At 37.5% G+C, this 26,243-nt stretch overlaps 1 protein-coding gene across 2 annotated transcripts in view; it reads right to left on the reverse strand.

Annotated features, from left to right (window-relative positions):
* AHR (aryl hydrocarbon receptor) overlaps positions 1-26,243 on the reverse strand; it is a 67,117-nt gene that overhangs the window by 39,257 nt on the left and 1,617 nt on the right. Inside the window, exon 2 of one of the 2 annotated variants that reach the window (XM_075419215.1) lies at positions 19,941-20,128. In XM_075419215.1, the coding sequence (XP_075275330.1) occupies positions 19,941-20,128 (188 nt within the window). Of the gene's footprint in view, positions 1-8,484; positions 8,551-19,940; positions 20,129-26,243 lie in introns of those variants that run through there. The other variant, XM_075419218.1, reaches the window with a different exon arrangement.

Here is a 26,243-nt window from a genome sequence, read left to right on the forward strand (position 1 = left end):
TGCTTGTGAACACCTGCATGATATTAAACTTGTTTTTACAGTTACATAGGTCGTTCAGGATCTTACCAAGATAAATGTACTTGGGCTTTTTGCTTCAAAAATTCAGTTAGAAGTTTGTGCCATGCCTTTATCAAGTATATCCAGATTTATATTAGAGTAAGCACAAATCAACTCATATTCTAATAGTGCCATCTGTCTCTTTTTTTTGTAATCTTCTGCCAATACAGCAGAAGATCAAATGAAATAAAATCTAAACATGAGGTTTCACTTACCCTGCCACAAGAAATAATGTTGAAGGTGGCAAAGACAGATCTGTTTGATAATTATGTACTTTCTGCTAAATTGTTCCATATGCTTACAATATTTGGGATTTAGCCAGGAAGAAAAGCAAAAGCACTTCTGGTAGTTGCGTGGTTCCTCCCCAAATGTGCATCAAGTTATCTTTGCACAATTCATTCTTAGGTAAAAAGATTTATATTAACCATTTCTGTCCATTATGTTCACCAAAAAAAACCAAAACAAAACCAGAACACAATTCCAGAAATACATGCATTTAGCTTAACAGTTTAAAACATGAGAGAAAATTGTGCAAAAATACTTTGAAGTACTCTATTGAGAATTACACTCGATTCCATCCACTTTACTAGGCCTTTTGAATTACTAACACTGATAAATATATTCCTTGGACAACCGTCCTTAATGACAAGATGTATATTTATATAGAACAATCCAGCACAGTTGCAACTATTCACTGTTTAATATTTTAATAGAAATTAGGTTTTACTCCCATATTTATAATTTAAGATATTTGCTTTAGTTCTAAAATCAATCCATCTAATTAAAGATTAGCTTTGATAAAACAGAATGAGAAACTATTATTAGTTTTAGTATGTTAGTGAGGGAAACACATAGAGGACAGATCACCAGATGACATGGAACTCTCCCTGGGATCCAGCCAGTGACTGTTACTGACAGGAACCCCACTTCCTTCCTGCATCCCAAGCCTTTGTGCAGGAGGATGCTGAACTCATCCAGACTGTTTTAACCAGCGGTTGTAAACTACATGACATTCTGATTTTTTTTTTTTTTTTCCCCAAATACACTGCTACTACAAAGTGTTTTGTAGAAATGAGTACCAACTGATTCCGGGCACAGCTTCATACTATTGCCCTGACCTTACAGTACAAAAGCAGGAACAGCAACATGAGCATTCTTGGCAAAAGCTATATGCATCTCTCTTACTGCCTTGCATATCACCATTTCTGTAACAAAACTGCCAATCATAATTTAAGGAATTAATTGTACCTTTACATTTAATACATCATATAAGATTATAAAAGGAAACAGAAGAATGTTTCTATTTCTTCAACAGATGAAAGCTTCTTAGAAGAGCTTGATAGTACTTACATACAAACAAATTTTGGATATAGTTTATTAATTCTGGAGTTCAGTTTCAGATATCTGTATTCCAAATGAGTAAACTTGAATGATCCTCATTCTTACGGAAAACACACAAGTAATGAGATGGAAATCAATGTGACAGTTCAAAGAATGGACGGGTTTGATCTGTGACAGTAAGAGAGCCATCAAACACTACCTCCAGCTTCTTTCCCACCTGAAAGTGGACATCACTAGCTCAACAACTTCGGTAGCTTTAGCAGGGGACTTATTTGCCTTTAAGCTATGATAGTTCACAGAATACGGTGCTTATGTAAGTCAAAGACAACAGTTGTTCCTTAATATGGTGAGTAGTAGACGGCTGCAACTCAATGTTCACAGCCACCCAGCTTCACCCATTGCTGCAGAGCTCAACTGCTAATGCGAGCCAGAAGCCTGAATGAAGTCTAGTAGAACATTTAGTAACATCAGCTGCAACCTCCCAATTTCATAAGCCCCCTTTTCATACATTAAATATTTGTAAATGTGATGGCAAAATATTAAGTGTCACTGAATTCAACATTACATTTATAGAATCATAGATTCATTAAGGTTGGAAAAGACCTCTAAGATCATCAAATCCAACTGTCAACCATGCCTTCTAAACCATGTTTACACGTTTTTTGAACACCTCCAGGGATGGCGACTCCACCACCTCTCTGGGCAGCCTATTCCAGTGTCTGACCACTCTTTCAGGGGAGAAATTTTTCCTAATAGCCAACCTCAACATCCCCTGACACAACTTGAGGCCATTTCCTCTTGTCCTTTCGCTAGACAGCGAAGAGAAGAGACCAACGCCCACCTCACTACAACACCCTTTCAGGTAGTCGTAGAGAGCCATGAGGTCTCCCCTCAGCCTCTCTTCTCCAGACTAAACAACCCCAGTTCCCTCAGCCGCTCCTCATAAGACTTGTGCTCTAAGCCCTTCACCAGCCTCATTGCTCTTCTCTGGACACGCTCCAGCAACTCATGTCCTTCTTGTACTGAGGGGCCCAAAACTGAACACAGTACTCGAGGTGCGGCCTCACCAGTGCCGAGTACAGGGGCACAATCACCTCCCTGCTCCTGCTGGCCACACTGTTCCTGATACAAGCCAGGATGCCGTTGGCCTTCTTGGCCACCTGGGCACACTGCTGGCTCACATTCAGCCAGCTGTCGACCAGCACCCCCAGGTCCTTTTCTGCCAGGCAGCTTTCCAGTCACTCAGGAGAGCTGAAAATTACCACTACTATTTTTTCCCCTACAAATGTCAATATTCCATAAACAGCTCTTAACTCTTTCTGACCCAAACATATTCAATTAAAACAACTAGGCTGTGTGAAGCTGCTGCAAAAGGTAGTGATTTATGTTATTTTACCAGTTTAGGAAAAGTGAAATGAGCCTGTACTGTCTGCAGTTTTGCAGTACAAGTCTATCAATTACTCAGAAAAAAAAAAAAAATCCACCCTGCTAAAAGTGTGCCTTCTGACTGGTCTCTCAGGTATGTTTAACACAAAAGTTCAAGTGCAAAAGGGAAATAAAAAGGCTTATTACTGGTAATGACTATACTAATGTGTGAGCAGAGGAAGGTACCAACCTGTACAAAGCTAAAATAGCAAGTAGGATAGACATGGTGTGTTTTGCACAAAGCATTTCCAGAACCTCTGAGATGGATCTGTTCTTGTTCTGTCTCATAAAAGACAGACAGAAAATTGCCAGGCATTCCTTCTTCAGCAGAGCTTGGCTCTCTAGGGCAGACAAAAAGTTACCATATTGCTATGAACTTTCCTATTCTAATTCTAGCTTTAGCAACAAAAGTTGTTATTAAAAAAGTAGTGTCTATAGTATCAGATTTGTTTTCCTGTTCTTCATGCATGGAAGGTTGTGAAAACTACTGATATTTGCCTTTCTCCTTATACATAACTGGCATAATTTAAGGACAAAGTACAAATAAACTAGACAGAGTTCAATAATGTATTTCTTAAGAAAGGACCTATGGGTGTTTAGTCTACTTAGCACTGTAGTAATTTACAACTTTCTGCTTTTATGTACCAAATGGCATTTCCATCCTTAGATCCTAATGCCAAAAAAATCTACTATTTCATTCCAAACATTTAGCAGTATTACACTGACTGTGTGTACATAAACATATAGCTGCCAGCTTTGCCAAACAAATTCAAGTGACAAAATACCTGGCATCTAACCTGCTCCCTGGAAGCAACTTACTCTGCAAGCAAAACAGCAAAAGACTCTGCTATAAACAATTCACCCTGCTCATAAAACTAAACATCAAATTTGGGTGTCACAGCTGATTACAACTTTCACTGTTGAATGGCATAAAAATACAAAAATAATCAACTTTTATAAAAATATGTATTATTTGTACCTCTTAGCTCCATCTGTCTTACCCATGTACCTTCCTTATACAGAACCTTTAAGTGGGGTGACAATTCATCTTTAAATTCAATTTGAGAAACATGCAGTTCATTATCGCATTCAGAAAGGAGACAGCAACGTTTATTTTCAGAGAAGTACGCAGAAAAGGTGACACCGTAGCAATGTTATATTCAAACCTGCTGCATCAGCTAACAATTTACCAAGATGAGATTAATTTTTGAGGTACCAGAAATTACACAAGTATCATTTAAGTGTAAATCGGTTAAGACTATTATCAATGTCTTGAGAGGAAAAGAGTTCAGTTTGTGGCCTCAATAGATATCTAAATACAGTAAATATATAAATGTGTATTTTTTTATTTCCTAAGTTGATTTTTGACAAAAAGTAGCATTTAGTGAAATGTTTTAGTGCTTTGGTTCCTAATGACTGTAATGATGAAATCACAAACAAAAATATAAAGCTATTACATAACAGAACTGATTCCCCAGACATCTCACACATGCTGCCAAATGAGCTACACCCTCTGTTAAGCATGAAGTTTCTATTTAAAGGAGATGAAATCCTCCTGTGCCACATCATGGTGGTAACACTGAAGACATTAATCTTGACTGTGTATCATCCCAGAGAACGTGCCGCATATCTATAGGTCTGAAGTATGCTTATGAGGATTTAATGGTATGATTCGCATTTTAAAAATCCCTCGAATGTGGAGTCCAAATTCTTGATGCTCAGAAGGGTCCTAATAGCACCTACTGGGTTCTTCCATCAGAGAAGGTAAACACAAAGGAAGGAAACTGGTCCTAACATATAAAGTCAGTAAACACCTATGTAAAGACAGGAATTCCCTCCAGGGAAAGATCATCGAGCCCTAGAACAATGCCTGTAAGAATCATGTAGCTGTGCAGACGGTGCCATAATGAAACCATGAGTTAGACAATCTGAAAATATCTGAAATATAGCTGTGTTCTCACTGCTATATCTTGCTAAAGAAAATTAAAAAAAAAAAGAGATAAATTAAGGCAATTATTCCAAAGTCTCTTGTATCTTCCATTTAATTTAATATGGTTCTAATTTGACATTTACTTTAATATGGCTGTGGGTATGGGGTTGGTTAATACCGCCAAAGAATCTTCAGAATACTTGAAAGTTACCTCAAGTATGAAAATATTTATACACAGTATAGATTCCCAGATCTTCATTTCATCCTGAAAGGAATGTGACTCACTTTACAAAAGAGAGCAACTGCAGGCTTGAGGGCCATCACCAAATCAGAATGGGGACAGATCTTTTCCCATACAATTTCACACAGAAAAGACCCCATACAGTTTCAAGCAGCACTGAAAGATTCTGCACAGGTCATCTTCTCTGAAATGGGTTTAAAGCAGAAGTTTTTTTCTGAACACTTATAACCATTTAGTAGTGTATCATTTGAATCTGCCCCGTTCCACTTGATACCGCCTTCCCTCTCTGTTCATTTCCATTCATGTCCCTTGATCAGACAAGTCCTCTCCAGGAGTTTATAATGCAATTTACATATGAGTTTCCTGGAAGAGGCAAAAATGAACAGGGCTATATTCCTTCCTAGGACACTCGGGAGCTTAAACTGGGAGAACTAGGTGAAGCGCTAAAAATGAGGAAGAGCGTTAGCTGTTTATCACTAGATTAGTCACCAGCAGTCAGATACGAGACCTCAGTTAGAGGAAGACACTTAGACACCAGATAATCTGTCCCCACTCTTGCCCTTCAGATAGCGTCTCTTTCCATTAAAAGACAGAATGACAATTACCTGCAAAATGTAACAGCCCTCCCAAAAACGGGTCTTTGTATATAGATGCACTGACTCATTTGAGCCATACTATTCCAGAGATGAGATGCACTTTCACAATGCAAGCCGCTCCTCAGCACCGCTACTTGAACTGATGAATGGAAACTTAATTAGATGGTATCACCAGATACACATCTCCTTTGCAGCAGGCAAACATAGACTGGAATGGATGCTGCAGGTGACATAAAATGACAGCAAAGTAATTTGAAGTTGAGATGTGTGGAATAGAAACATGCTATGGTTCCTCTCAAACACAGCTGTACTTCCCCATTTTGTGCAAGATTTTTGTCACATTCTCCTGTTTTGGTCTAATTCAGACTTATTCAAATCCTGCAAGAAAAAAGCTTCTAAGATTCCTCTGCTGTTCTTGCATACATGGCAGGTAGAACCTGATGTCATGTCATTTTTAAAAGGTCACCCGCTCAGACAGTTCCTTTTCTGTCATTAGTAGCTCTGATACTTTCCACTCAAGCTAGAAGAGTCAGTGTAAGGCTTGCTACCTTTGTTACGTTATTAGTAATCCAACTCTTTGCTTGACTTATTTTTTTCTATATAGTTTGCAATAGTTATTGCAATATTCCACCATTCCCTCTTTTTCCAGGCTTCCTTATTGCTCAATGTAGAATGTTCTTTGTTAATCTAACTATGCTTTTAAAGTTTTCATTTGTATACACAGGTTCTACAGATTTTTCTCTTTTACCAGGTGTCTGTTTTGTTTAATTCTCTGACCAAGCATGTGAATGATTTTGTAGAAATGTCTGCTGCTTTTCCACAGTCATGGCTCCAGCTCAATTATTTTTTTTTTTTTTTTTTACTTTTTTTAAACACACTCACAGTGTATTTGCTGAAGGGGTCAAAAATACAACTGATCCATTTCATGCATTCATCACTTCTTCACTTCTTGAAATTTTGCCCCAACTTTTTATTCTGAACATACCCTAAATCACATTTTAAAAGCAGTCAGCTCAGATACATTTGGTGAAGGGTGATCTGCTTGTACACAGGCCCACTTTCACAAATTTTTTTCCTTTACAGTCAAGGCCTTTTATTGTTCATAAAAGTTAACCTTTACTTGGCCTCTACAGCAAAACAAGATTGGGTTTTGTTTTTGTTTTTGAGCCTGTTCCCACTACTGCAAGCACTTTCAAATAAGCAAGCAGAAGTTGTGTCTGAGAAGAAAACCACTTTGCACAACATAGTACTCAGAAGTCCAGGCAATTAGCCACTTTTTATTTTTTAAACACTTTCTCAATCGGTGTTTCCTTCTGTATCACTAATACAAAAATGTTAAAACAGCAACAGAACCACCATAGCTTATCATGAACTGAAACTGCCTAGTAACCTTTTCTTCTTATATTGTTTGAGATAAGCAAGTATCTATTTCGTTCTTGAATTCTGAAGTGAGTTAAATATTTAAATGCTGGTTTTAAAGTGTTTTTAAAATATATGAAATCAGACTAAACGCAATTGGAGACCCTGTTGACAGTGTTCTGATAAACTTTTCCTAATTCAGTTCAAATACACAAATCTAATAACATCAGCACTTTATCCTCAAAAATTTCCTGACAGAGATCTCTTGATTTCTGAGGTACCAGAAATGTCAGAAGTCTGGAGAAAAAAAACATAATCCCAAAACATTCTAGTGGTAGACCCACTAAAATGGAAAACTAGCATGAGCATCAGCAGCTTTATGCCTGAGCTCTTACAGTCTGTTTTCTCCTCCCACCCCAACAAATCCATGCACTGTTGGCTAAATCCTGCTCCTCAAGTCACAGCTGCTACCGTCTATGAACTCCACTGCTATCAAACTGTAAAGCTGAATTAGCAACTACAGAAAAATGATGACCAAAAGTAATTAACTGGGTTTTTTTCCCCCCACTTTTATAGAATTAATTCCATTTCCAATACCTTCAATACAATATTCTAGTCCTCCATGAGAGACATCATAAGAGAGCTAGTTTATCAAGCTAGTTACATGGCAGATGATGTTAATCAACCCTACTGCCTTATACAAAAATGCTTGCTGCATGCTTAGAGCAAAATGCAAGTTGCAAAGTAATTGAATTATTTTCCCTACGATATCACACCCACATAGTCAGTGTTTCTTTTAAAAGCATTAACAGTAGGTATGGCATTCTTAAACACGTCTGAAGTTATGACATTGAAGAAACATATTTACTGGTTTTAGAACTTTACAGAATGAAGACATTAGATTTTACTAGGTTTGCCTAACATATATACCATAAAGGTACAAAAACCTGTTTTAAAACATTCACATAACCCAAGAACTTGAAGTTTAACCAGATTCTGTGTGAGATTTTCCTCAACTTTAACAGGATACTTTCTTCTGACCCATTCCCAAAATGCAGCTCAGCAAGCCCCGAACTGTTTGTTGAAGCAAACTGGTGTTTGTCTTAAGACCAGCAAAAGGTCAAAAAAATTAACAATAAAAAAATCTTCTGTTAATGATCTCAAAAACCATTACACACCACTGAATTGCTCACAACACAGATTAAAACCAACTCCAGCTCTGCTGCACAGGACAGCTGAACTTAGTTGCTTTGTATGTTCTTAAGCTTTTTAATGTTGCTTTTTAAAGAAAGAGTAACAGCATTATTAAGTGTGGAATGTTAAGTGTTTGTGTAGTAGTCTCCCTGAAATGGGAGACACATCTTCAGTTGCCACAAAGTGGTACTTCACACACTGCTATGTTTTCTTGAGTAGAAGGAAAAATCAACCACCAAGTTGTGTATTTTTTTTTCTTGCGACTGAGTGATGCTGAACTTAGTTCACAGCATGCTAATTAATCACTCCAGAAACACCACACTAAGTCAACATGTGCCTACCTCCAAAAATGAGAGTTCAGTCCTTGCATTTGGAAGACTTAAGTCTTTGTTCACACAAACACTTGAATACCTGAAGCAGATGTTCCCAAACTGTGCTATGCAGGACAATTCAAAGTTATTTTATGTGCATGGTAGGCATCAGGAGCCACTGCTCCTCAGCTGGGGAAAGAAAAAACAAAAAAAAAGGGGGGGAAAATAAAGAAAAGAAAAAAAAAAAGTCAGAAGCTGTTGCAACCACTATGCAATAAAAGCTCATTCCCTTAAAGCCTACACGCATCTGTGTGCGCCTTGCTCAGAATACCTCCAACAGGCTCCCAGACTGGAGGAACATAAAAGCAAACAAAATGAGATTTATGTAGGAGTTGAAAGGCAAGCAGTCATTTTTGAGGAGTAGGATGAAGCAGAAGGTTACAGTACCATGAAGTGGACAATCAGGAATAAATTATTATAGTCTTTGTCCGAGAGGGTCAATGGTATCTATATGCTGTCTGGGAATTTCTGAGCTTCTAATTCATCAGTGGTAGTTCTCAACTTAAAGTAGCGCCTGGAGTTGAGAAAAAACAACCCTGAAGAACAACTATACATGACATAGCTATAACGCAGCAGAACAGCAATTAGCGTGCAATACTTTCCAAACCTAGCCAGTTGCATCTAATCACTCCATGTCAGAATTTTAGTTCAGGATTTTTTTTACTTTTTTTTTTTTTAAAAAAAAAACCAACACACACACGTAGGGCCTATAACTTTACTTTTGATTTTATTATTTATTTTAAAACAGAAAAGTTAATCTCAGGAAACATGCAATTATTCAAATTTGTCAGCTCTCACTTGGGCTTTGAAGCTGAACAACCACATACCAAACCGTATACTGCTTGTGGTTTCAAGATGTAGAGGCAATGAACTCTGGTTCCATAACTATCACAAAGGCGACAGTCACCTGCTCAATCACCAAAACCATATCCTGGCACACCGGCATTTCTTCTGAGGTATTCCCCATTCAATTGCTTGTCTGGGTACACCTTCCTTGCTTATACAGAAGAGAGTCAGCGAGAGCTGCATGCTTGTAAATTGTTACTTACCATCAGAACTATTAACATGATACTGATGTAGCCACAAAAAGGGGAGGAAAAACTTTTTTTGAGGCAAGGGATAAAAAGTCAAAAAAAGAGAGTGATTTACTTCCTTGTGGAATAAGATCTATGGGAAGTTGAGCCTAGACACACAGAGGTACCTACCTATCATATTTCTGGGTTTTTGAACCTTTGGTTCCTGAAGAGTTTTCTTTTCCTATCACTTAATTTTTCCACATGTTAGAACAACGCAGAAAGTTTATATGCATAAAGCTAATCAGACATTACATATTGTTTAAAAATCATTATCCATATGTTATGTTTTTCAGTTGTAGAAAAGACAGGTTAATACCAAGTAGAAAAGGACAGATAATACCACAGATCTTTTTAAATTAAATCACTAATTCTGAAACAAATGATTAAACTCTTCACTTAAAAAGCCTTATCAAAATAACTGTTCTCAGTTTTACACATCAATAGTCATTGTTTATTATAAAGCCTAGGAATCTAAAGTGATTTTTAAATTCCCTTTACAGTTCACAGTTATTTTCCTGTCTGTCAGTTTCAGCGAGGAAGTCATCTCACTCAAACTTGGACCTGGTACTCAATGATTAACTCAAATCTGGTTTGTTTTTTTTTTTCCCTATTGAAACAATGTCTTAACTTTGGCTTCAGTCAACTGATGGCTCAATGATAACTTCATAGAAGTTTTGCCTGGGGAATTTCTCTATGATTTTAACTGAAAAAAGGAAACAGTCAATTACATTCCATGTCATGGTATGAAACGGGACAGTTTAATTATTCTACTAGTAAAATGCAATGTTGAGTTTTGCCACTATTGCATTAAAAGTGTATGGAGGTAGGTTTGAAAGGTTTCTTTAGAAGACCATTCAAGTCCAATACCTGCCATATAACAGTATTGGTCAACAAGCACTTTCTAAGAGAAAGAGCTCTAATTTAATTTGGGAAAAAAGAATACATTCCACCAAGAGAGATGAAGCTGTCTTTTTATGCGAGCTCAAAACTTTTCAGGAATTTAGCAGAAGACTTTCCGCAATGCTTGAAGCATGGCAAAGGAGTCAAGTGGGCTTTTGGATGGCTGCTTCCTTTCCAGCCCAAGACTGTCTTTTCTCTACTTGGGATATGGGACTTATTCTCAGTTTATTTCATTGCCAAGGCCCACGGATATATCCTGTTAAAGCTGTTGAGGCTGCCACAGTTAGACCTTAAATTGTACTGCCCAGAGGGGAAGAGGAATGGATTGCTTGGGACAGAACTGCACGGATGCTCTGGAGAGACCCTAACTCACCAGCTGGGTGATACGAAAACAGTGAGAGTCAACACTGCAGACATTGTTAAAGTCAAGGGAAACAATATCCACTGCTCTCCCACTGTCCACAAAACCTTCACAAAAGGCAGTCACGTTTGTCAGGCATGATTTGCCCACAGTCCACAGATGAATAAAACTAGTACTCTCACAGGGTAAAAGCTGAGGAAGAACTTCTTCACTTCACTAAGGCAGTAGATGTTTCAGAGTAGGACATACATGCTACAAGAAACACTGAGGGATTTAGGGTAGATGACAATCCTAACACTGCAGGTAACTAATCGCAAGCGTTCCAGCATAGGGCCTGCAGTCAGCTAATACAGCTTGAGACAAGCAGAGGAAAGGAGAACACTTCAGAAATACACAGGGTGATGCATTCCTAAAAACTCCTACAGCCACGGGGCTCAAATCCTTCCTGCAGGAGAGCATAAGGCTTGTGTTCTACCTTCAAATGCTGATGGGGTCCATGAAGGGGGGCAATGTTTCTTCATTCCACATCACTAGGTATAACTCATTAGTATTTATGCCATCTGATCAGCATACTGACCAGAAATTCATATTTGCACAGTTATCCTTCTGAACACAAAATTATATGTATTAGGCTCCATCTAGCCACAAAGTTTCCCATTATATAGGTCAAGAAAGGATACTGACAAAAGCCTTCAGTACCAGTGTACTGTGTGACACTAGATGCATTTCATCATCCTTTAATGTGATCAAATCAACAGCCTGGTCTCTGGTAAGATACTACATATAGCACCATACAGAGCATGATGGGTATCAAAGCAAAATTAAGAGCAGTTGTGAGAAGGACAAGAAGGAAAAACTGGAATTGTTTGTTCTAGATACATCTCTTATCACTGTCTGATAAAAGTACAACAAATGGTATAACCAAGGAGGAGACTGGGGGCTACACTCATCTCCTCCAAACATAAGAAATATTTGTGTGTCACATTGAAAATCAATAAAGGAAAGACATCATCCTTCAGTTTTTAACTCTGATGTAGACACCAAGTGGCAAAAGTGAATTCACTCACACTGAACACTTCAGTATGAAAAGCTAGTGTCTTGTGCTGGCCCACTGGAATTGTACCACTGAACATGTGACAAAGGACTCTGATGGGGAGTCAGAATATTTGACCAGCCAGGCCATGGACTTGCTCCAGTAATTCCTACTTTATGCAGTCAGTTAGAATTTGTCTTGAAGGGCCAAGTATGTATGTCTTTCAGCTTATTAGATGTTACATGATGCCACGCATAAAGTGTGCAGTACTGAGCAATTCAACAGGCACATGGGTTGAATTTCAAGAGCCAATTATTCAGTGGAAAAAAACAAGTATCTCTTTGTTCAATTAAAAACAGAGTTTAGTACGCATCACTGAAGGCGACTAATTCCTATTTGTGTGTCCCCTTTAATGTTCACAGCTGGCAAATAGCAAACCTACATTTTCTTAAGGCAATTTCATATAACTCTATTCCAGTTCTTACAGTTTACTTCATTTAAGTTTCTAGAATAACTACAGCAAGATTTATCATTAACATAATGCCTTGTTAAAGTCCATCACTGCACTAAGGTGCAGGAACACCTGGGAGGCTTTTCCCAGGAAACATTTATCAGTACTTCACCTGAAACTCTGCAGGGCACTGTCGAAATTAGTTATTTCTTTTACCTTTTTCAGATTCTCTCAAAAAAATTATAAATCAAACCATCACAACAACTGAGCGCTGGTAACTAGAATTAACATCTAGCTAGATTTCCAAAACAATTCTCAAAGCAATCTTTCTAGTTCGTGCTCTACTAAAGCTTGTGTGGAGCAGAAACTGTTTTAACAGAGCTGAAGTTTTTGTTTACTCAGGAAAAATAAACAGTATTATAACTGGCTAGAACTGTAAACAATCCTACAAGCAAGTCTTATTTCCTTATCAGCGTACAGATAAAGTCAAACAGGAAAAGCTAGGGCATTTCTCCTATCAACAAGCACACACAGAAGGAAAACTGCTGAGTCATAAAGCCACACACACAGCATTAAAAGCTATTCCAGTATTAATAGATTATTTGTATGCATTTTTTAAGTGTATTCATACTGAAGTCTTAAATTACCAGGATATATTTTTAAGGTTTTAGTCAAGCAATCTATGCTTGTTCAAATTCAAATGGATGAATCAAGCAGCCCATGGAAGACAGATGTTGGGAGCCTGGTGCTACCTCTTAATTCTACTTCTCCATTCAAACTGTCTTCAGAGGAGGGATCAACAGTTGTTGTGATCTGTATAACAAAGAGCTCCAAACCTCATTATCTTTAGGTGCTACAGCATAGTAATAAAAACGTTAACAAAGATTACAAAATCTGGAATACACAGGGTCAGAGAAGCAGTGGTACTTCCTGAGGCCAGGCTTTTCAGCTTGCTACCCATCCTGGGTCTGAATGTCATACTAACACTAACAATCTCAATCTCTGGAAGACTTCTATGGCTAGCATGGGATAAACCACACTTTGGGCTCTGATCTTGCAAACAAGAGAATATTCACTGCAACAGGTATCCAGAGCAAAGCCCAGAACAGCATGCTTAAAACTAATCTTCCTATTAACAAGAGCTACAGAGAAAAGACAAATGCTCTGCATACTGGGACAGTGTTTTCAAGAAATTTTACAACAGCTCTGTGGAATATAAGAGATGCCCACATTGACTTTCCATAAGCCCATGATTAAACAATACATATAGGGCAGAATAGATAACATTTTACTTCTCTTCCTTGCAAAGGGAGTTCTAACAATGATTAACATTAATCACTGAAAAACTACAGTGCAATAGGAAAAGAGAATCTGAAGATTACATTAGCTATCAGCATTTTTACCTGGTTTCTCCTCTTTACTCTACATGTATATTGACATTTTAAGCTCTTACTTTGTGATATAAACAGAATTTTTAATTTTAGATATTCGGTTTGAGGTATATTATATGTCATCTATATCAATTCATAGGGGTATAGGGCTGCATAGCTGCATAACGTGCCTAGTGACACAGCACTCCTAAAAATAAAATGTTTCTGAGCAAACTAAGAATGTGCATGTAACAATGAAAACATACACATTTTGAGATTTAAGGTGATGTCACAGATACACAGCTCTAATCATCATTTTTGAGGATGAGAATTTAGGACTTCAAAGTCTAAATCCCTACTTACGTTCTGTCATGTAAAATACAGGCTAAAACTGCCTATAGCCGATAGCCACAAACACTCAGTATGAAACTCAGGGGACTGGAGGTGGGGGGGAGGAGGAGAAGACCAGTACAGCAGTGTGGAAGAACAAGCATGGATTGGGAAATAACTTGAATGGCAGATAGTCTGATACTGAAATAACCGTACAATTCCAAGGTTCAGATTTTGTAATAATTTTGGATTGGGGCCAGGAAGCAAGACAGTACAAAAGGAAACCTAGTTGGTTTGTTTGGGTTTTTCTTCAATTATTTTTCTTCCTCCAACTCTCAGATAAGATTCAAAGCAGCTCACTCAAAAACGTGAAAATGAATTCATATGCATGGTAGAAATATAAAATACAGAAAAGCTAGACAGAACGACATAACTTCCAAGGCTGGAAACCAAGCAAATTTAAATCTAAATAATATTTTAACAGCAGGATATATCTGCTAGAAGAATCACCAAGAGATGTGGTGGATTCTCCATTTAACTTCCTCACATCAAAATCGGATGGTGTTCTACGAAAACCACAAACAATCTCTCTCAAACTACAGGGTGTTTTGTACCTCGGGAGTACAAAGTGGCTCAAGACAGAGTCATGAATCCAGTAACACTAGTCAAGCCCACCAGAAGCTGCTGGCAACAGTAAATTCCTACATGGCAGCCACATAAACACTTGAAAGCAGCAAGTGCAGCCTGACCCTGGAGGGCTTAAGCTTTTCCTAATGCAGGAGTCAGGAGTGTCTACGTGTGCAGCAGGAGAGGCAGGGAAAGCGGGTAACGTGAAAGGGAAGTCACACTTTCAAAAAACACATGAGGAAAGCCGTGTTACACAAACAAGGCAGGTAAACATAGTACCAGTCTGAAATAAAAGCAAGTCAGGCCAGATTTGCTGCATTATCCTGGCCTTAACGGGTTGAGTTTTAATCAGTTGTTTCATACTTTCAGGTTTCTGCTTCGGACCACCACCTAACACTTCGCAGCAAGGCTATCTATATCCGCTAGACTGTAGATAGGTTGCAGCCCCTCTCAGTGTGACAGAACAAATACACTGTCTCCCACTCTGCCTGCCTTTCCCATCTGTACATCGTATCTTAAGCAACACTCTCCAGAGCAGGAACCGCACGCAGCCTGTTCTCTCCAATACACAGTATGATAGAACAGCAGGCATCACAGGAAAAATACATTACATCAAAGAAAGTATTTTATGTGATGACAATGGATGCATTGCAAATTTAAGCTATGTTATGCCAAGGAATGTGTGTTAATTATATTACAAAGTAAAATTCGGCAATGCAAACTTACTGGAAAAAATTCTTAATTATTTTGTTATTGCTGTGCTTGCCAGAATCACTTGCATACAACATAAGAAACCAATTCTAAACTAATTCTGAGCAGAAACTTTCTTCTGTAATTGTAGAATACTGTCCAATGAGCAAGAGGGGAAAAAACCACATATTTTAAGCCACAGGAATTCTTAGTGAAATGGATGAAAGGACAATTAATAAGCAACACGCTAAATTTTGTTTCTAACGTATCGATACACACACATAGCACAGCTACTTCATTTCAGACTCTGCAAGCCTCTCCTTAATTCTCAGTATACCTTTAAAAAGAAAAATCATGCCCCTAACATTAAAGTTATCAATCATACAAGCTCTCCTTTTATCCCTTTAATCTAACCACTTCACCAAAACCCAGAGAAGACTCATTATAAATGTTCTTCTGTACTGCAGTAAAGTATTTAAATGATTATCATCATACATGGACCAAAGCTAGAGGCAAAAGGGCTTTTTCCTTTAATATCCGTGGGGAACACAGGCTATGCCTAAATGCTTGTCCAGTTGTGCTCCAGATGCTGAAATCACACTAACCTGCACCCACACAAAGAGCTGTTATCCCATATTCCACTTTACATTTTTCACCACTGAAGGCACACATGCATGGGCACCTAGCATCAAAACAGAGTGAAATAATACCAGGACAACATATAAAGTCTTTCTTTACTGACTGTCAGCAGACACCTGCCTCATTTATCCTAGACTCTTAAAAACAAAAAGCTTGCCGTAAGCCACTTCCAGAAAGCATCTTACACGCACAACATAAGTACTCCAGCGGTGATTTAAACCAACCTGCTTGACTTTGAGGACTGCTACTCCACTTCAGTACAGGCAGGTAGCACTGCATAGCTGAGAAGTGACGCCACCTTAAATCCCTTTTCAGCTTTGACTCACCATGCAAGAACTTTGACTTCATAAAGAAACAAACTTGAGACACATTATTTTAAGACACTGCTGAAATTTCCTTCTTGACTGCAAGGTCACGTTCATATATATAAGAGCATGCCAGAGTGCTTGACACAGGAATACAGAAAGCTACCTGACACTATGTGGACTTGAGACTAAGCTGACCACATAGAACTAGTGTATCACAAGGGCAGTGACACAGAAGGATCACTTCGCAGCACAATAACTTCATTAACAAAGTACAAAAATCAAAAGCAACCGCTTAACAGAATACAATCACCAACAGAAGAAAGTAAGATGTTTCAAGGTTGAGGAAGAGTTAGAAAAAAAACGTACACTTATTTCCTACAATCTGAAATATGGTAAGCATGCAGAAGTCTACCACTTTTCAGTCGACACTACGGAAAAACTCATCTGCCTTTAGATATGGAGACAACTCTGTAGCATCTTAATGACTGGGAGCAGGGGAAGACGCTTTGTTGTTTGTTTGGGTTTTTATATATATATATGTATACACACACTTAGCTTTTAAAGTAACAACAAAAAACCTTGTAGACATCTAAGTGAGGTACATTTATTCAAATTGATAGAACTTCTTGAGACATTTTTCACAAAACAGTTCTTTCCCCCTCTCCCCAGACTTCCACCTTCAGAAAACAGACATTCATTCTGGATTATTTAAACTTGGAAAAATGCAAGTGTTTTCTTTGAAAAAATATCTATTGTTACAGCAAAAGCTTGGGTTTCCTTTCAAGCAAGATCATATGATTACGCGTTTATATTTTACTTTCCGCAGGAATTTACACACCCCCCATTTGTATCCTGTTATTCATTTAGCGTTTCCCTTTACTTCGCCATGCTGTGTTAATAAAGTGGACCTGTCGGCTCAGTCTTGGCCCTCAAGGTGACCATCAGTGCTCACTCTTGCATTTGTCAGATTTATTCTATAGGGCTTTCCTCATGTATTTAACTACACAAAACATTCCTTCAAAAAAGTAGTACTGTGAGAAGCACTGCACAGACAGATCATGAAACTCTAACCTAGGGGTTTTCTGGGTATTTTCGCTAATTCTGCACTTCAAAGCACTAGTTTCTCTTTTGGAGGGTAAGTTTCAACTGAAAGAGATTCTGTGCTATTTAAGTACACTAAAATAGTATAAAAGATCTTATTTTCAATACTGGATCTGTCATAGTTTGGTTACTCTTGTTCATCTTCACTTTAGTCATTGATGTTAGCCTTTAAACACCTTCGGATAGATACTGATTACCAACCCGATCTGTAGTCCTACAGTTTAAAGGCCTGAAAAGTCAACACAAAAAGCCTTTTTCTGCTAAGAAAGGTTAAGACAGCTTCTACTGAGGCTATTCTATCTGAAGGTATAAAGTAAACTTGCTTCATCTTACACTGTTCAAACTGTCTTACACAACATAAGCAACATCAAATGATTTACATTTTCACATTTACCAGGCTTTTTTATTTTATGGAAACTGTAAGAAAAATATTCTGCTGCAATGCAACTAGTATACGTACTTACTTGTTGCTTGAAAAGTCCTTTCCTATGAGGGAAATCAAAATTCTGCTACTTTATTCATTATAACACAATTAAATACCCTATATTGTACATTTATGGTCCAGTATGGTAGCATTAGCTGCCTATGTCTGTCTGATGTGGATATCATCCTAATAGTAAGCTACCGAGTTGAAAACCTAGATTAAGTTCGCTTCAGTTCTGGATCCACAGTAGTTAAATTGCATCCTGAAATGCAAATGTAACTTCTCGGCCACTAACACACATCTAATTCACCACCACTCCAGACAGCTGAAAGCTATGTTCCTGTTCAAGTAAGAAACAAGCAACTGAAGTAAATTTTGGTGTGAAGTTCTTCTGGCTGTCTCTTTACAGCTAAAGCCATGAATTTTTTTTCCTATACAGAAATCACAGCCTTAAACCCCTTTATTCCAGGACCTTCAAGCGCAAATGGAGAAACAAAAATCAAGCACTTCTATTGCATGAGAATTGAGATCTGCTATTATCACTCCATTCCAAGTAAAGCAAAGCCTTGCAATCTTGTATTTTTTTCAGAATACATAATTTAAAAAAAAAAAAAAAAAAGTTTAATGGAGACTACAGCTTCCTCCTCAGTTCACCAAGACAGCACAGACAAGGCAAATCGTTTGGGGTTTTTTTTGGTTTTGTGGTTTTTTTTTGGTTTGTTTTTTTTTATTTTCTTTTTCTTTTTACAGCTGTCAACCTGTAATAACATCTCACAAAGACCTGATGAAACTCCTGTGCCAAGAGAACTCTTCCATTTAATGGGAGCAAATATTTTCATTTGAAAAAACGGTGCTAGAAATATTTGACCAATTCTAGACCTGAGTAGATTCCATACTAAGAAATGTCCTGAACAAGCACAGAAATCAACACACTTTTATATATTCTTCAAGCAATAAAACACAGTATATAAATTTATGAGCATTACTAAACTGAAGTCACTAGACACAAACGAAAATAAATGTTCTGTATTCCTGCAGGAAAATGTGGATCTATCTTCGGCAGTTAAGTTTATTCAGTCCCTTCACCCATGGTACAGAGTCACTATCAAGAGGCTGAAACACTAAATCTTAAACTGATGAGGACACAGGTTATTTTAATGTCCAAAAAACTTAGTTAAAAAAATTGCAATTTAATATCAACTCCATTGCAAGCAATATTGCTTAGCTACAGCTCATCAATATAATTCTACCTTCAGCATAGTACTGTAAGACTTCACTGACTGGTAAAAAAAGGACAATTATTTAAATACAAGTTCCCTGCTTTATTCCAGGAATGAAAAGAATCAGACTATTTCTGCCTTTGAAGAAACTGGCATGAAGCCAGCCACGCATCTCACCCTCCAGAACAACTTGGGCAGTGAAGGAGAAGGGTAGAACTCCTCGGCCAGCTCTGACACAGTGTAAGAGAACACGTGCTTCTGGCCTGATTACTACCCTGAGCTCTGCTGTACTACCCTTGCCAGGCCTGGGTCAGTGAAAACCTGCCCACACAACTAAGGAACCTCAGTTGTTGTCTTAATGCCTCATGACCTGCACTAATCAGGGCTTGAACGCAGAAAGGACTTTGCCTCTATTCTTTTAGCAGTCAGCTTTGCTATGAACTATAGCAAGGGGCACCAGCAATTACTTTATATGAAAACAAAGCCATTTTTGATGCACCATTAAGCAAAACACAGCTGATGGGAACTCATAAGACATGTTTTGAACGGTAATAATTTTATGAAGGCAATTTTCAGAGGGGAAAGAAAGAAAACTCTTAAGTGTCTTTGAAAGTCTAGAGAAAAGGACTGGAAGACTCATTAAGGGTAATATTACTTCCAAATGCAAAGCTCAGAGAGACTGGTGATTTAAGTGAAATACAAGTAGTTACACTTGGTTTCCAAGAAACTGAAAAGCTTACTTTATACTGTTACATTGTATATACCCACAAAACTGGAGGTGCCATTAAAATACAGATAAATTTAACAGTTTTAAGTACTTAAAAAGCTGAAATCAACATACAGTATGAACAGGATTTTTTAAATAGTCCAAAACCAAATAAATTCCAAATGCTTACCATCAAAAAAACTTTTGGCTCTCAGGTAACTGACACTAAGCCTAAGCACAGACAGCTTATCCAATTTGGCGATAACATCTTGAGGGAAAGGCAGAAGGCTAGCCAAGCGGTCCAACTCCGCATTCAGGCGGTCCCTGTGTCTCTTGGATGGATTGGACTTGACTCCTTCAGCTGGGGATGGCTTTACTCTAGGCAAAAAAACAAACACAATATAAATGTAAGTTCCTTCCCAAAATGAAGGTAAATATTTGCCAATCCTAACATTACAAATTGTCTTTTAAACTTTAACAAGCAAAATATTTTTCCCTAGTGACTTCTGTTTCCCATTGGAAAAAAAGGATTAATCTAAGCTGGTTTAACCCCTCCTCCAATACACACACGCTGTTAAACGAAGCAGTTAGAACTACAATGGCTATTTGAACATGTAATGAACATTTGAAGCCTTTGGGATTCAGTGTTTCTTACAAACAGCTTCCTACACTTTCACTCAAATGTCACTTAAATTCTTCCAAATATTCATATTACAAATAATTCAGTAACTTTTAGTAATATTTGTGCACAAACGCATTTGACAGTACACTTCTTCAGTTCAATTACAATTTTTCACAGGTGTCCTTAATTTTTGTCAATGTTTGGAACAGGCTATCACCAACTGAATACAACAAAAGTTTCAGTAGCTTGCTAGACAACGAGGCATCCAACAGAGCACAAGAAAATAAGAGATACAGTTCAGCCAGCGTGTAAAATCTTTGTAGCAAACACTATTGAGCTCATTCTTTAAGTCATCTCTCGGCTGAAGGTACTTCATTTGAGTATGACATGACGAAGGCATGCCTGTGTATCTCACAAAGTACAATTTAAAAAGCTTTCTGTTATGAATTACGTAACAAAATTTTTGTAAAATTTCTCTTTTCCATTCATATCCACCTTGAGCTCCAATTCCAGATACTTGGATACTCACACCTTCCCATCTATGCAGAGGTCTAGGAACCAGTTCAAACCCCTACTCATTTGAATTACAATTAGTCATTATACGCCAATATTGAAAACAATTTATTTATCTGTACAAGCCATAGCTGATTTTATTATATTTATTAAACTGTTTTCTAATTAAAGAGTAATCATTCTCACTTTCCCAATATTGCAGTTTTACTTGAGATCTGCAGCAATTATCAATTTGTGCTGCTCTCATAGGAATCTTGGTTCTGCAAGATGTATCACTCATGAAAATACTAAGCATAAAGATTTTAGCAGTTAATTCCTTCAGTATTTCACTTAGTCTTCTTCCAAGCTTCATCCTTATATCAATGTTACAATAAAAAAAAAAAAAAATCTTGCAAAAGCTCCAATAGCTATTTTTGCCACTGCTGAAAGTAACCCATACTGAAAAATAATTTTGTCTCATATTTCCAGTCAATTAAGTAGTGATAGAGCGGACATTCCTATTTTTAGCTTGTTTTTACTTTATGTTTCAGTTACACTTCTTGCTAGTTTAAATTCAAACCCTTCTTTACACAAGCATTGTTTTTTCAAGTGTCACTTGTCAAAAAGTTGTACTTAAGTCTGGCTACCTCTTCCCTAGCACTACGGCTGCCCTTTTGCATGTTAAAGGAGACATGCTCCTTATGTGGTGTCTAGGAACTTGAAGATGCTGTAATACAAAATGCTGTTAAGACACAGAAATACTACAGATCAGCAGCAACTACTTACTCCCCAGATGGCTAAAGTTCAGCTTGCTGCAGGGCAAAGATTATCTAGGACACAGCTCTAGTAGAGCTTTACCCTAAAAACATTGGAAAAGTGGGGAAAACAGGTGAATCGAGAAAAGAAAATTCTCTCAGTTGAAAAAAAACATAGGTTCATCATCAAGTGCAATGGATGACAAACTAAATATTTGGTTAGATGTGTGCTTCAGCCACAAGCCCTGACTAAGACCTGCAGCTCACCATATCCCCAAGTGAATATTAAAATAATTTCGTAAAGCTTTCTTCACATTCTCTTATTCAGGCAGAATATTCACCTGTACAAGCCATATGATTAAAATAATTTAAGCATAACCCTAACAAAATATAGTTCAAAAATCACCAAACATTACCAGTAACACAAAAAAATAGTTATTAATAACTTTTTATGTATCAAACTGTCATAAATGTAGAGACAGATTAACAACTTCCAAACATTAAGCAGATAACTGTTGTATAACAAGCAGTGAACAGCTCACTGCTATCAAATCAAACTGGTCTGTTTCCATGAAGTGGAGATCCCTGTGGAAACTGTTCAAAATACACAATCTTTTCCAAATAAATCAGCATAAAACACCAGACTTCTCTATTTTCACAACTGTCCTCCACTTTACTTAGAACTTCTACGTGCAATTTAACAAGTTAGTTGAAACTATATCCAACTGCGCAGTTATCTCACCAAGTTGTTCGTTAGATCTAATTGTTTTTGCTTTACTTGCTAACAATTTCTCTTTCTTACTTCTAACTAGTACAAAGCATAAGAATCTTCTAAGCATAGCACACAGCATTTCTGAATATTAAGTGAGTGGTATCTGCAGCATAAATCTTATCATGTTCTCTCCCTCCAAATCAAACATTGATTTGCCCCAGTTTTCCCCTTTATCACTCAACTAAAATCCATTGCATAAAAATGGATCCTTTGGTCATGCAGGGAATAACGGCGGAAATGCCGGGGGCATAAGTAGCAAGCTAAACCATTTTCCATCCACTTTTGTAAACCCTTGACACTAAAGAGAGCCCTAGCTGCATTGCAGAAAATTATCTTCAAGGAAAATTAAGTGCTATGTCAAGTTAAATCCATGCATGTGCTTTACTTAAAAAAAAAAAAAAAACAACAAACAAAAACAACTAAACACTAAAGGAGGGAATGGATTTTAAGCTGATCTTTCAGTTCTTGATCTTTTACCTTTCACAGGAAATCTGAATTCCCTAATCAAAGGCGAGAGGTCTCTGTACACTCAGCGCCTCCGAACCAAGCTGCAATCCTTATCATCCAACAGCTGCAAGGCAAGCAAGCACTCTTAGTTCTTGTTTTAACAATTCTAAAGGATTTGCCATTATAACATTATCTGACTACTATTTTCATAGGTCTGCTACAGACTACTTAATCAGAAGTTTTCATTACACATGCTTACCATGTGTGCCTTCAGAGACACTAAAAACACTAAATTTTTAAAAGAAAGTGCACAAGTATCTGACTCATAATTATTATCAAAAGGCAAAAATAAATTTCAATATTTAAATGTTAATTTGTACTTTTTAAAAATTAAATTGAAGTAGTTCACTGAAAAACTTAAAACACAAATGTATTTTATTCATATTCAACAAAAACTTTGAGAAGGAAAAAACCCAATAACCAAGCGCTGAAAAGCATGATACCTTACTAACAAGTGTGAAATAAAGTCAGGAAATAAAAGAATGTGCAAGAGCAGCACTAAAGATACAGAGACGTTAAAAAAACTAAGTAGAAGCTCAGAACTGTTTTATTGCTTAGGAAAAAAGGACATAAGGAGGGACATACATGTCATCTAGCTAATGGATTTAATCTTTTCAGCTATGTATATTTTTTTATCTCATATTTAATAGCACATGCAATAACATATGTTATTCTTTGGCATATTATTTAATTCAGTATAGATCAGCTATATGAAATGGATCAGTTACCACTAAGGAAATATTACAATAGGTGACATCCTCCAAAATTCTCAATTTAGCAACTGAAAAATACTTCTAAGCATGTACTCTTATTTCCCACACAGAATTTACGATTACTGAAAAATCAGATGATGATTATTTTGGAAACAACAAATATGACACAGACTATCGACCTCTTTGATCAAAAGTTGTTGTCAACCTATCTTGAAGAGGGAAGAGACCCTTTCCAGTGGCTCCTTCAGCAGGCAATGAAACCAGCAAAGATTCAGGCCACTGAAGGGATAAAGCTGTTTTTACTAAAAAAACCTCAATCAGCCGCACGCTGGTCATCTGATGTCGGGCAAATGTTTGTCCTCCAGTAGCAGAGTAGTAGAGTTTCAGTTTGCTCAGGTTGTTTAGGTGTATGAAGGACTCCACCAGAGTGATAGAGACAGCCAGAACACCAACCCAGAATGAAAGTTTCACCTTCAGTTTTAACATATTTCATTACACTTAAAGATGACAAGCCAAAGCTTTGTGGAAAGAGAAAAAAAAGTATCTTCCCACCTATTGACCATATTACCTACATTTGTCTATCTCCATTTGCTGCAGATTCTCTAAGTATAGTTTTGCAAGAAGCATTGACCAAAAATCAATCAACCAAAAAACCCCCACAAACCTTTAAACCAGTGAATTTTAAGTAGCAGTCTGCACACACCATACAGGTACCTCAAGTCTGGCAAGGTTATCATTTGTATATAACGTTTATTTTACATATGATAAGAACTTTACTGTCCCCATATCAAATAAGAGGTGCAACCTGCTGTTTGTAGCAGATACGACTTTACACAAAAGAATATTTTAATTATTATTTTTCTTTTCTGATTAACTTCCATTTTGAAAGCTTGTTCTGGCACTTTGCTGTGAAAGAATACATAAATAGTTCTATTTTTTAAATTAAAATACCTCTGCACCACTTTCTGAAAGTACCACGTCTACCCATAATTAAGGATTAACCAGTCAAACATTTTTCTCTGGAGTACTTAATACCATAAATACATTTAAGCTAACACAGAACAAAACCATATCATAATTTCTTACTTAGTCTGCTGAAGAAACATGCCATCACGCTTTTTGCACCTGCATAATATACTGCACAGTATAGAAAAACTAAAAGGTGGAGCTACTTTTATATAAGATCCTTCACCTAATGTTGGAATCTATCTACAGTAAACCCCACTTCCACACAATTTGCATTTTATCCTTCCTACTACAACACTAGTATAGTAATTCAGCCGTCCAGTTAACAATCACTAGCGAAAAGGAATTCAAGACTTTAGAAAAAAAGAACGAAAAGCAGGGTCCACCGGTGACTCCCCGAGCTTCAGTGGGGAAACACCCCACAGCCGCGCTGCCACCAGAGGGACTCGCAGCGTTCAGACATCAAACGAGGAGGAAATTTAGAGGCTCCAAGGTTTTAAGAAAGCGATTTCTGCAGCATATTACACGCAGTTGGAGCGCACGTGGTTTAGCGGGCTTCCCCCCCCCCCCCAGATGACAAGATAACAAGATGAATTGCAGGAACAGTTGCTTATTAAGTTCCTCCATGACTGCTTTTCTTTTTCAGCTGTGAAACTGTAATTCCCTACTGAATCAAAAAAAGCACATTTCAACACTCAGCACCATCAGGCAATAGCCCAAGATTCCCTTTCAAGCTCATTTCTTTACATGGCACATAATGAAAATGGGGAGTTGCAAGGGGAAAGTTTCTTAAACTTGTTTTGAGTTACCACCATGGCTTTAACGAGTTATTTGCACTCAAAGCAAGAAGTATTTCTTCTACTTCATTTCTTTCCATGGCAGCTATGGCAATATATGAATAGCTATGTCTATAAACTAGCTGCCTATTGCCACAGGTTACCAATCATCACTCTCCATTCAGAGTGACATATATGGCAAACAAAACATTAGAAGAACTACCTACAGAAACAATCTCTTCTATAAAAGAGCACAATGATACAACAATGTATCACTTTTTTTAAAGAGCTGTGAATTCTACTGCGGAGAGGAAATACCAACTTCAAACAGATTAAAATCAAGGTACTGTCAAACCTTTATTAACCAGCAGCAAGTACATCTTCCCTCCCTCCCCCAATCAGCTGCAAAAGCTTATTGCCTCTCTCACTTCCTTCAGCCTAAAGGTATGGTCTGTAACTAGTTATGTGAGAAGTCAGAGCCCTCTGACCCATTGGCAGTGTTCTGTAAGGCTGGTCAAACAGAAGAAGCAACCAAAGAGAAAAGCAACACACAAGCATTACTGGCGACATAAATTTGTCTCGCATAAAGACGATTTCTAGTAACCCAAGTAAGGTGGGTTAATAATCAGCCTCCACTTCAATTTATGGGTGCGCAAACTACTTTAATATGAATACTTTTATTTTGAGAAGAAACACTTACTTCCCTCTTTGGTCCTAAAGGGCAAAGTCCCTCAATAGATAAATGGTTCTCATTAGCAGTAAAAAAAGGCTTCAAGTTCAATTAATCCAAGAAGCTCGTCCAACTTACATAAAGAGGAGATATATGGAAAAGGATCACTTACGCAGATACTACAGTAACGTAGAAAAGAAGGTTTCACATCCTCTAACCA

Source organism: Opisthocomus hoazin, chromosome 4 (genome assembly GCF_030867145.1).
Source record: "Opisthocomus hoazin isolate bOpiHoa1 chromosome 4, bOpiHoa1.hap1, whole genome shotgun sequence".
Classification (NCBI taxonomy): Eukaryota; Metazoa; Chordata; class Aves; order Opisthocomiformes; family Opisthocomidae; genus Opisthocomus; species Opisthocomus hoazin.